At 43.5% G+C, this 12,751-nt stretch overlaps 1 protein-coding gene across 1 annotated transcript in view; it reads left to right on the forward strand.

Moving 5' to 3' along the window:
- FZD6 (frizzled class receptor 6) overlaps window positions 1-11,833 on the forward strand; it is a 118,240-nt gene extending 106,407 nt beyond the window's left edge. The window contains exons 6-7 of the mRNA XM_068237765.1: window positions 1,350-1,790; window positions 6,993-11,833. Coding sequence (XP_068093866.1) covers window positions 1,350-1,790; window positions 6,993-7,140 — 589 coding nt within the window. The 3' untranslated portion in view covers window positions 7,141-11,833. The remainder of the gene's footprint in view (window positions 1-1,349; window positions 1,791-6,992) is intronic.
- The last annotated feature ends 918 nt before the right edge of the window (window positions 11,834-12,751 follow it).

A 12,751-nucleotide genomic window follows, 5' to 3' on the forward strand; every position in this document is an offset into this window, starting at 1 on the left:
CTCATATATAGTGGAAGAAGTGGCTGTCAAGATCTTGGCCTTTGCTGTCTGGATTCGGGACCCGGCATGAAGATGGCTAAAGGTGAGTAATCGGTTAGTGCTGAGTGTTGTATAGGAGGCTTAGATGTAGGCAAGGGGGAGGTTAGAATTTGAAGGTTAAGGTTTGGCATCGGAAAAAATGATAATAGTGTAAAATTAGGGATAGGTGTTGGATTGTCGGTAATGGGATATAGGCATTAGAAATGGGTTAACAGTATAGGAGATGCAGACTTGTAGAGGAGAGAAAAACAGACAGACGTTCAGGGCTGATATCCTAAGGATCTTCCCAAAGGCACGTTTAGTTGACCTGATGAAGCAGTTCTCACCAGGAAACGCGTTGTCCTATTTGCTTAATACATTTTGGGTTTTTTTATACACCCTATCCTTGAAACTTGTTTCTTTAAGGTAAGATTCTCTTACCATTTATTGTACCACATGAGATACACATTACGACTACCCTTGGGCACCTCCTCCCAGTATAGGGGATGGTTGGGTTAGGTGCCAGAAAAGGGTTAGCTTTGGTGGAGGGTCAGAATTAGACAGCAGGAAGGAGACTTTTAGAGAACGGGATCAGTTGGGGTTAGACGGTTGACAGGGGAGAAGTGGCAGTAACTCCCCAACCTCCTTCCCACTTCACTCCTTAGCTGCTATAGCTAAAGTTACACTCTTCTTTGACAGTGAATAGCAAGGTTTAGGGGTTGGGGGCTGGAAAGGCCATTGTCACCAGCTAAATGAAGCAGAAGGGCCATGCCACCACTCTGAGGACACAAAAGAGGACATTTTGCAGCGTTACAGACTACAGAACTCAAAAGAATATGTAAGGGGCTTGAGCCATGAGCTTGCTGGGCAATCTTCAACTCTGGGTGTTTCAAGTCCTACCCCATAGAGCCATAAAAATTGATGCCATGCACTGATGAGGATCAACCAATCCGAAACACTCTGTATGCATGTTGGGTAGTTTGGCTCTGTAATATTAACAAGTGGACACATCGATGCATTCCAGCGGCTCTGGAGGTGTGTTTAGCTATCAGGGACAACAAATAGATAATTTGCATAATAAGTAGTGATGCATCGTGGGACACCTTAAAACTCACTGCATACTTCTGTTTTAAGGAGGCAAACTTCTGTTTTGCATAGCATTTTAGTAAGGAGGATTTTTGATCTCTTTCTGCCTTCACACTCCTAGGAGTTCTGGTTCACCAAGAGCTTGCTGGGCAATCTATATTTTTCTGAAAATCGAAATGTGTTTGTTTTTTTATTCATTATGATTCTTCCATGTACCTTTATGTTCTAAATTTCTTTCTTTCTAGTCCTATTGCTGAGAGCAGAAGAGTTTTGCAGGAGTCTTGTGAATTTTTCATCAAGCAAAACCAAGCATCCCAGCCAAAGCACAAGAAGAAACATCACAGGTCCAGTTCCCACCAGCTGAAAGTCCTCTCCAAGTCTATGGGAACCAGCACTGGAGCCAAAGCCAACCACGGTGTGTCTGCTGTGTCCATCAGCAGCCATGATTTCCTGGACAAGGATGCCATCACTGATGTTAGGAGTACGGGAGATCTGTCACCTAAAGAAGACCAGGAGGCCAGTGGTGGCATTCCGAAGGGAAGAGCAGATCAGCCAGTAGAGGAGACCGTGCAGACATTCCTAGAGAGCTGTGACATTCCCACACAATTAGAAGAGCTAAATAATGTACCTGATGCCGTGAAAGGCAATGGCTTATCTGGAAGTGTCCATAGACTTATCGATGGCAGGTATGATCTCAGAGATGTCTGTTATTTTCCATTCGATCAAACCTTTGTTTCATTTAGGTCAGTGGTTCCCAAACCTATTCAACTAGACACAGCACAAAACCCCACTAGAACATATTAATATTGGTTTCAAATTATCACAATTTTAAGCAACAAATATATTTACCTTGATAGAAAGTTGGCAGACCTTTTGTGTGTTAGATGCTTACTTTGTATGAGAGATGCTTACCGGTACTTTGTGCCAGAGATCCTTACCTTGCATGAGAGACCCTTATTTTGCGTGAGAGACCTGTACGTTGTGCGAGAGACCCTTATCTTGCATGAAAGATCCTTACTGTGTGCAAAGGACCCTTACCTTGCATGAGAGATCCTTACTTTGTGCGAGAGACCCTTAACTTGCGCAAGAGTTCCTTACCTTGCAAGAGAGATTATCTTACCATTCTCCTAGCCCAGTGATCTGCAAACTTGGCCCTCCAGCTGTTAAGGAACTACAAGTCCCACAATGCATTGCAGGAGACTTGACAGCCACAGTCATGATTCATAAAGGCAAATGCATTGTGGGACTTTAACAGCTGGAGAGCCAAGTTTGCAGATCACTGTCCTAGCCCATTTCCTACATTCATCCATCCTCTGCTTCCCCTTTCTCTCTATTCTGTGGCTTTCCTACCCAATCCACTTCCAGGCTGTGAGTTAGGCATACAAGCTATTTTTGCTTTCACGTTCTTACCATTATGCCAACATTCTATTATGGACCCACTGCTTGAAAAGTAATTTGTTTCCTGAACATCAGCTGCTTCATATATGTAATAGTACTCCTTTAAAGTTCATGGCGTATAGACGTTTGCGTACAATTTACTGCAGAGCAGAGTCAAGCATTCTTGTATTTCAATTTCCTTCTGGGATTTCACAGTGCTGATAGTCTCGCAGGCTGTGCTTATTTGAGCTTTAGCCTAGAGCAGTGATGGCTAACCTTGGCACACCAGCTGTGACAAAACTACAAATCCCATCATGCCTCTGCCTCCCCGAGTTATGCTTAGAGCTGTCAGAATATTGCAATGCATCATGGGATTTGTAGTTCCACCACAGCCGGGGTGCCAAGGTTAGCCATCACTGGCCTAGAGGGGAGAGGAACCATCATTGCGTCGTTTGCTTGAAGCACTAAACACTGTGCTCCCCTCATCACAGTTGAGGCGACTTGTGCTAGCGACCACGCCATGCTCACAACACAACATCCTGCCACCTGTGTCACACGTCCTTCCGCCAACATAGAATACCTCTGACCTGCTCTATCATAAAGTGCGCACGCTGGTGTATGTTTGCAAGCCTAATGTTCTCAAAGTTCTGTTTCTGTGGCCAGAAATGAGATGCTTGTTAAAGAGGAACCATAGTGAAAATAATGTAATGAATAAAATTACTATTTTTTTACAATATTTATTTATAAATTATTTAGTCCGTGTTTGCCCGTTGTAAAATCTTTCCTGAAATTGATCATAGGTGGCAACATCTTTAGTCCTGTCAGGTGCAGCTCTGCGGAATGGTTGTTTACGGGGCGTTCTAAAGCCAGTAGAAAGTATACCTGGGCTCCCAGGAAGGTCGGGGGGATGGGCTGTATTCACATTTCTAATCATTCTAGACCAGGCATGGGCAAACTTGGCCCTCCAGCTGTTAAGGAACTACAAATCCCACAATGCATTTGCCTTTATGAGACATGACTGTGGCTGTCAGACTCCTGCAATGCATTGTGGGACTTGTAGTTCCTCAAAAGCTGGAGGGCCAAGCTTGCCCGTGCCTGTTCTAGAGTAAGGCCGGTTTCACACTGTGGATTGGTGGCAGCAGTGTGGCCCGGGTACCACACAGGCAAAAACAGGCCTTCCAGGATTACCCCGCTAGTACATGGGGTCTGGCAGCTGGCCAAGCAGGAAGTGCCGCTCATTTCCTGTGGCCGATGCAATCACGTGTGCGGAAGCGTATTGCAAAAAAGTTTCGCGCTGTACCTCGTCAGTATGAAAGTCCCTATAGGCTTTCATTGCCTTGCAGTGGGGAGCTGTAAAATTACAGATAGTAGCAGGAAAAAAGGGCACTGGCGCTTAGTGGACGAAAAGCGCGCTGACATGGACTCTAATGCAATTATCGTTAATACGGCGAAAAAAGGGCGCCCGATAAATATCGTTAACAACATGAAAGTTTTTATTAGAACATTTAGAACATTAAAGTATGCTATCGTTTTAGAAGCTCGCAACGTTATAGTTTTTGTCATATTATTTTGTTTGTATGTAAAGATTTTACGTTATCAAAGATATTATTGTTTCTGTGTGTAAAAGGGCGTTTCTGCAGGGGGAGCGGGTAGGGTTAGACACCACCCCGGAAGCAGTTAGGGCCCGTTTCCACTAGCGCGAATCCGCATGCAGACAACGCATGCGAATTCGCATAGGCAATACAAGTGGATGGGACTGTTTCCACTTGTCAGGTTTCGTTAGCGTTTTTCTGTGCAGGATTTTTCTGCACGGTAGACCCCGCAGAATTCGCTTGCGTGTGGAATGCATGCGAATCGTACGCAATGTATTTAATAGGGAAATCGCATGCGTTTTTGGCATGCATTTTCCCCGCGATTTCGCATGCGATTCCGCATAAAAATCAATGTTAATTTACACAGGCAGTGACATGGTTTAAATTGCATATACCCTTACCTATTCGGAATCGCGGCAAAAAACGCATGCGGAATCGCACCCGCATGCGATTTCCTCCGCGGCAATTCCGCACCGCACTAGTGGAAACGAGCCCTTAGAGTTAGGCAACACCGGGGGGAGGGAATGGTTAGGGTTAGGCACCCCCAGGGGGTGGTTAGGCTTAGGCTCCACGGGGGGGGGTTAGGGTTAGGCACCTCCAGGGGGGTGGTCAGGGTTAGGCAGCACCGGGAAGAAGGGGCTTAGGGTTAGGCACCACTGGGGGAGTGGTTAGTTTAAGGCACCACTGGAGGGAGGGTTCTGTGTGAGAGTAATGTTAAGTTGTATTGTTGAATTACGTCATGATTTTTAACGTTCTTATCTCCCGTCTGTCTTTAAAACGATATTTATCATTAACCAAGTTCATCAGCGATGTTTATCATTGTTAAGATTTTGTTATCCACAGGCGCCATTTCGTTATCCAGCCGGGCTGTTTTTTTCGTGGCACCCTTTTTTCATGCACGCTATTAGATGGTTGGAGTGTGGGGGGGTCTGTAGACAGGAAGTGCACTGGCACAGGAGTAGGACACAGTTTTGAAGTTATGCTGAAGTGAGAAATTAAGAAGAGAAGTCCTGAGACAAGTTTTCAAATTAAAGTTTCAGCCACAGAAAAATGTTGCAGAACCATCTTTCTGAGTGACAGATCCCTCCAGGGAGTGGAGGGTGTGATGCGACCCCCTGCTGGTGGGAACAAGGCCATATCTCTGTGGGCAAAAGCAGAGAAATGTATTTTGTACTGTTAATTGTAAGAAATATGTGGGTAAAAAATGTAAAAAAGATTGTAAAAAATGTTACCTTTTAATGTCTGGCCATGTTTTCTCACAAGAGCGGCCTTAACCGTAAAGTACATTTTCCACCCCCAGCAAAGCAAAAATGCTTAAAATGAGCTGTCCTGGATTAACCTGAAGTGAGGCTGCATTATTGCTGAGAAACCGTTCATGCCTTCAGTTGAGCTCTGTGCATCGCAGGGGCTAATAGCAAGTCTGATCTAAGCTTGCTTCTATCAAAGCATTTAAAGGAACTCCGAGCAGTGCAGAAACTATGGAAAGATGGATACCATTTTGAAGCTCATAAACCGCCGCCTTACGCTTTTTAGTTTTCGATATTTTCACGATCGAAATCGCGGCTGCCGCGATTTCGATCTCGAAAATAGCGAAAACTAAAAGGCGTAGGGCGGCGAATTATATATCGTTGGAAAGAGGAGAAAGAGAGCTTCAAAATAGTATGCATCTTTCCATAGTTTCTGCACTGCTCGAAGTCCCTTTAAAAAATGCGTGTAAAGCACATCTATTGAGGTGAGATAGATATGGAGGCTGACATATTTTATTTCCTTTTAAACAATACCGTGTTCTCCCCAGAATTTTTTTTCCAGCCAGGTGGCATCATAAAGTAGCCGGGTGGGGTGAGATGAGAGAGAGGTGCTTCTGTGAGCAGCTCTGCTTACAGCATAGGAGAAGGTGAGCTGATGACAGCCGGGTGCTCACCAAAACTAGCCGGGTGGAGCACCCGGCCAAAAGAGCCTGGGGAGAACACTGAATACCTATTTGCCTGGCTGTCCCCCGATCCTGAGTCTTTTAGCCATAGACCCTGAACATTTCAATGGTGGTGATAGTCACTTAGGCCTGGAACCCACTGCAAAACGCTATCGCTAATCGCAAGCGCTAGCATTTTGTATGAGCAGTTTGTCAGCGGTTTCATGAGTGGTTTAGGAAGTGATTTTACAAAGTGTATCAATTTGCCAGCGATTGTGTAGCAATTAGCGATTAGCATTTTAAAGTCTGATTGGTCCTTTCAATTAATTTTAATTTTGTTACAGTGTGTGGTAAGGTTAAAACGCTAGCAAAATCGCTCCATGCAGGTTTTAATGAGCGATTAAGCCAGCGTTTATATACTTTACATTGAAGCGCTAACGCTCCCAAAATGCTGCATGTCCTGCGTTTGCGATTTGAGGAATCGCAAACGCTCCAGTGGAAGTTGCCCCATCCATTTACATTAGCTGATCGTTTTGGCAAAACGCTAGCGTTTTGAATCGCTCCAGAAATGCTCACAAAACAGCTCTTGTGGGTTCCAGCCATTAAAGAGGATCTGTATCCCAGGACTGTACTTTATCCCAGTCAGTAGCTGAAACCGTTCTTTCCCACAAGAAATCTTTACCTTTTCTCCATTAGATCATCAGGGGGCTCTGTATGGCTGATATTGTGGTGAAACCCCTCCCACAGTGTGATGTCATGACCATGGTCCTAACATTTTTCTGTCTGTGAGCTTTGTTGCATTGTGGGAAATAACAGGTGTTTCCAACTGCCAAGCAACCAGTATCTTCCTCTGTGCATATACAGTATATACTTTTTAATCAATGCAGAATTATTTATTTATCATTTGACACAGAGATTAATCCTGCTTTAAACCAGCTCTCTTTGGTTCATGCTCTCTCTGTTTATCCTTTCTGTGCACTGACATCATCCATTCTTTTCTCATCCTCCAGTTTACGTATCGAGAACAACTTCATGGAAATGGTTCCAAGTCCTGACACTGGATCCCACCACGCCTCCCTCAGCCCCAGTCTCTCCATCGTCCCCGGACCCCTCAGCAGTAAGGACAGTGAGCCTGGCCACAGCACGCAGACTGGATGAGAGAGCTGATTGGGAAATACTTGACAATGATTTCTGGACGGACAGTATAGCGGCTGGTAACATCGCTGGCAATCCAGAGCGTTCGGTAGTGTTACCAGCAAGACTTTATCACAAAATATTCTTTTTGCACTTAATGGCCAAAGTTGGACACTACTGAGAGCAGAATCAGTACACCCAGAACTAATAATAGTTGGTGAATTTGCTCGCCCGTCCCCAATTCTGTATCTCTACATGACTGTAAAAATCTCTGTGCCCAGATGGGTCAGTTTGCCGAATGGTGGATAGACCTTATTCAACGCTGCAAATCACACTGGACATTGGTGCGCACTTCAACTGCTGTTTTGGTATAATATGTGGTATAATATGGTATTTAAGGCATTAACATTTTTTTTCCCCTCTTTCAAAAAAAAATGGATTCTTCAAAAAATTAGAACAAAATGTATTGTTGCATATTTTAATTGCAAAGCAATTAATTGCAAATGCAATTTTAGTACTTTGGTACAATTTATTACAAAGTATTAAGACCTGGTGGTTATATTTTGAAGAGATGCAAAAGATGTCCATTAGTATAATTTTTTTTCATCACATGTGAGCCGAAAAAACTGCTCAGGCCCAGCAAGCATAGAGCACGGTCACGACCAACAGGAGGGTCCCGGCGAGAAAACGGAGGACCTCGAGGGAGGCCTCTATAGGATCCAGAGGCTTCAGGTAAGTATGTAATTCTGAACACGAGTTTCAGAGTAAAGAAAAAACTTTTTTAAAGTAAATATAAAGTGATTAAAAAAAGTCAGATACTTACTTATGGACAGGGAAGGCTCTGGATCCTATAGAGCCTTCCCTGTCTTCTCTTGCTTCCCTTGTTTCAACGTTGTCACCCCCGTTGTCTTTTTGACCAAGTGGTCAAATACACATCTATGAGCCCTTGGGAGCCTTGAGCGTGTTTGTCCAATATCGAGCCGCTTATCTTCAGAAGCACTCGGGGACACCAGTGCTTCCGAAGCTTCCCGGAAACAAAGAGGGGAGCAAGAGAGGAGAGGGAAGGCGCTGTCCATAGGTGAGTATCTGACTTTTTTCTTTTCTTTTTTTTTAGTCACTTGACATTTAATAAACATGAGAGCTTTCATAATTTTCTATTGTTCAATTTTGGGTTCAGTTGGGCTTTACAGTCGTTCCTAAGTAATGCAGACATGTGAGAGACTCAGCCTTGCCAAATCCAGTTTAAATGTAGACATGTGAGAGACTCAGCCTTGCAAAATCCAGTTTAAATGTAACTCCATTCAGTAAGTTTCTGGTGTAGTAAACGTTTAAGGCACGGTGTGCTTTGCTAAACCAGTGTAGATGTAAATGCAGCCTGAATCTGCGGCAGGTACCATGGTAGGCTGAAATAGGCTGAACACTGATTTACGCTACAGATTTGTTCCCTCTTCTGTAAGTAGGTGATGGGTACAATTGTTTTTTATTCTGTTACATTTATAATGTAGAGCTGTGTAACTGTACAGTAAGTGTATTTATAAACATTCAAATTATAATTGCGCTGGGCAGTAGCTGTAAAAGTCCATGAATTCACTCGACTTCCACGTTAAAGAGACTCCGTAACAAAAATTTCATCCAGTTTTCTTCCATCCTACAAGTTCCAAAATCTATTCTAATGTGCTCTGGCTTACTGCAGCACGTTCTACTATCACCATCTCTGTAATAAATCAACTTATCTCTCTCCTGTCAGACTTGTCGGCCTGTGTCTGGAAGGCTGCCAAGTTCTTCAGTGTTGTGATTCTGTGATGCATCTCCCCCCTCCAGGCCCCTCTCTGCACACTGCCTGTGTGTTATTTAGATTATGGCAGCTTCTCTCTGCTCTATTATCTTTTACAAGCTGGATAAATCCTCCTCTGAGCTGGCTGGGCTTTCACATACTGAGGAATTACATACAGGCAGAGCTGTCTTCACTCTGCAGGAAGAAACAGTCTGACACTTCAGTGGAAGATAGCTGCAGGGGGAAAGAAACACACAAATTATCTCTTGAGATTAAAAAGGAAGTCTGTATACAGCCTGCTTGTGTACAGATGTATTTTCTATGTGTGGACATACTGTACATCAACCTACTTCCTGTTTTGGTGGCCATTTTGTTTGTTTATAAACAAACTTTTTAAAACTGTTTTTAACCACTTTTAATGCGGCGAGGAGCAGCGAAATTGTGACAGAGGGTAATAGGAGATGTCCCCTAACGCACTGGTATGTTTACTTTTGTGCGATTTTAACAATACAGATTCTCTTTAAAGTGGACTTGAACTCATAACTTCCTTTCTGCTCTAAAAGATAAGCAACAGCATAATAACCTTTAAAGAAAAACATTTTTTTTACAGGTGATACAAAGCCTGTAATAAATCTGCAGTGTGTCTACTTCCTGCTTTCATTGAAGAATAGGGTTAATTAAACATCCTGTTAGCTGCATTGCCGAGAGATCAAATTACACTGTTGATAAGTCACGGATGAAGGGGGAAACTATTTCTTTGTTACAGCGGATACAAATCCTGCAATAAACCGTCAGTGTCTACTTCCTGCTTTCATGGAAGCAGACATCCTGTGTTTACAAGTAAGCTGCTCTGTCGTGGCAGCCAGCTGACACACCTGAGAGATCAAATTACAGTGGTGATTAGGTCACAGATGAGGGGGGATTAGACAGGCTAAACTCTCTAAATACGTATAGGGTGCATTTCTCTAGGTTTTTCTTCTGTCCTGTGCAAGAGTTCAGGTCCACCTTAAGAGTTTCAGCACCATTTTTTAAAATTTAATTTTAAATACAAGCTTTATGCTGCACTAATTCATAAACTCTCACTAACTAGGTGCCTGCTAATCCCCCACTTCCCAGTTAAACTGAAGCCACACCTCCATGCTAGAGACTAATTGCCATGATAGGCTATCAATCAGCATAGAGGCGTGGCTGCAGGTGATAGAGCAGTCACACCTCCTCCTGTATGCCCAATGGGCTGAAGGGGCTGGAAGTAGACAGCTGTAAGTGAATGAGGGTGAGCAGCTATGAATTTGTTCTGAATGCATATTCTGGCCTGAGAAGAATATGGAGGGGGGCAAAAAATCCTAGCTGTAGCCGAATATCATCTGCCATCGTCAATGAGGAGACTCATTTCAGGTTTTATACCTACCTATATAAAGGGAAGTCTCTGGTTACCATAGAGTCTTCCAAGTCCTCAGTCCATCCCGTCGTTCCTGCGCCATCCCTGGTTGAATAGCTCTTGAGCACTCCTCTGGTAGCCTTTGGAACTACTTGCTCCCCCCAATGGTTCTGAAGACGAGTGCATCCTTGCTGTTCCCATGGAAGTCTTGGCTTACGCATGCACAACATGGGACACAAGTGTTTTCAAGGGCTGCCTGAAGTGTGCTGAAGCCCTAGGAGGACAATAACTTCAATCAGGAACAACGGGACGGAATGAGGACCGGGAAGGTTCTATGGTTTCCAGAACGTTCCCTCTACTTAGGTATGTATGGAACCTGAAGTGAATTTCTCACTTAAAGGACACCTGAAGCAAGTGGGATATGGAGGCATATTTATTTCCTTTTAAGCAATACCAGTTGCCTGGCAGCCCTGCTGATCCTCTGCCTCTAATACTTTCAGCCATAGAGCCTGAACAAACACGCAGCAGATCAGGTTTTTCTGACACGATTATCAAATCTGACAAGATTAGCTGCATGCTTGTTTCTGGTGTGATCCAGACACTACTGCGGCCAAATAGATCAGCAGGGCTGCCAGGCAACTAGTATTGTTTAAAAGGAAATAAACATGGCAACTTCCATATACTTCTCACTTAAGTTCCCTTTAAGATTTGCTTTAAATACTTTAGGAATAACTGACTCCAGAGCAGTATGAAGAACAGGTGTTTAATTCCACTGTCTGCTATTCTTTAGTGTTTGAGCTAAAAGATAACCATGGCAGTCAGGTCAGACAACTGGCATGTTTTAAACTGATAAAATTGCATCTTCTATATTCAGTTACCAGGGCTTGCAGGTATCCGCAGCATCATACTCTAACCACTAGATGTCACTGTTAGGAGATGAGAATCTGGCTCTGTTGTCATAAATAAGCAGCAGCCTGTCTCCCTACAGGGGTTGGACATGAGTAGACAAATAATGAAGCCCTGTGAGCTGAAAGTTCTAGGTCACTTTGTTAAAAAGGAGACAAACACCTTATTCAGCATTTAGCAGCCTCTAGTGGCCGGAGGGAATAAGAGCAAATTTAAAAGACTGTTACCATCCACAGGGGTAAAGAGGCTGATGTTCTGGATAGCTATACATGCATTTACTGATTTTATAGCTGCTGCCAACCCCAATTACAATATAATAAGGGAAGAGTACCTGTTAGTGCACTTACCATTTTAATTATATATTTCACCTGTGGATTTCCCTAGCAAATTTGTCATACTCTGTGAAGACTTGGCAGTGTTTTATTAACAAAGCAGTAATTAAATGATTGCTTGTAGGTTAGTTGAATGCTTGACTGGACATGCTTTGGTATTAGGAACTGCTGTGTAGCTAGGAAATATCTCAGTGAATTCTCCCCTGCTCTAGCTGTTTACAGTACTTCGCTTTACCACTGTGCACTGTGCATCTTTCTGTGGCTGGTTTTGTAGTTTATACACTGGAAAATATTTAAAAGTAAAAATAAAATTCTTAGTTTTCATAAGTGGTATTGCATGGTGTCTGTCTGTGATCATGGGGGAGTGCAGTGTTCTGTTACTAAAATGGATCTAAACTCAGAACTTCCTCTCCGCTCTAAAATATTAGCCACAGCATGATAACCTTTAGGGGAAAAAAAACCTCTTTCATTACGATTTAGGAAACTCCTAAAAAAAAAAAAAACCTGTAAATTTAACTTGGTATCACTTTCCCGGGAGCACTGAAAGGGTTAAGAGTCAGTATTTCTTGTACAGGCAGGGAGCCAACTGCTCTGGTTTACAATTGCTGATGAGGGTTATTTTCCACTATGAAACACGACTGCATGCAAAATGCGATAGCACTTCCATTTCCATTACTGCAATTTGGCTGTGAGTGGTACAAGTCGGGTACAAGCGGAAATGAACCAAAAATTGTGCAGGCCGGTGATTTGGGGAAAAACAATTTGCATCGAGATTTACTTGTTAATTGCGGTGCTGTTGCAGTCGGTAAAATGGTCACTATCCGATTTTTGGATTCGATCAAAAAGGACCCTAACTGGACCCTTTACTGTAGCTAAACAAACTAAGTGCAGTGCATTTCTCTAGCTACTTTATGTGGAATAAAGACTTTTCATTGTGTGCTGTGCAAGAGTGCAGGTATGCTTTAAACAAAATGTTTTGTTTTATACAGTTTAGCAAAGGACCAGTTGATTTCAGCTACCGGTTCTGTGACCGCAGTTGTGTCTGGACTCCTCTTCAACATTTTTGCCCCATGTGGTTGCCAGCGTACTGCATGAGGGGTGTGTGTGATGTCACACACACACGCCAGCCACACGGGCAAAGTGCTGACAACCACATGGGGCATAAATCCAGAAGAGGAGTACGGACACAGCAGTGGACACCAGACAGTTAAAGTATTCATGCAAGGACACCGGGGTGGGGTGGGG

The sequence above is a fragment of the Hyperolius riggenbachi genome, chromosome 5 (genome assembly GCF_040937935.1).
Source record: "Hyperolius riggenbachi isolate aHypRig1 chromosome 5, aHypRig1.pri, whole genome shotgun sequence".
NCBI lineage: Eukaryota > Metazoa > Chordata > Amphibia > Anura > Hyperoliidae > Hyperolius > Hyperolius riggenbachi.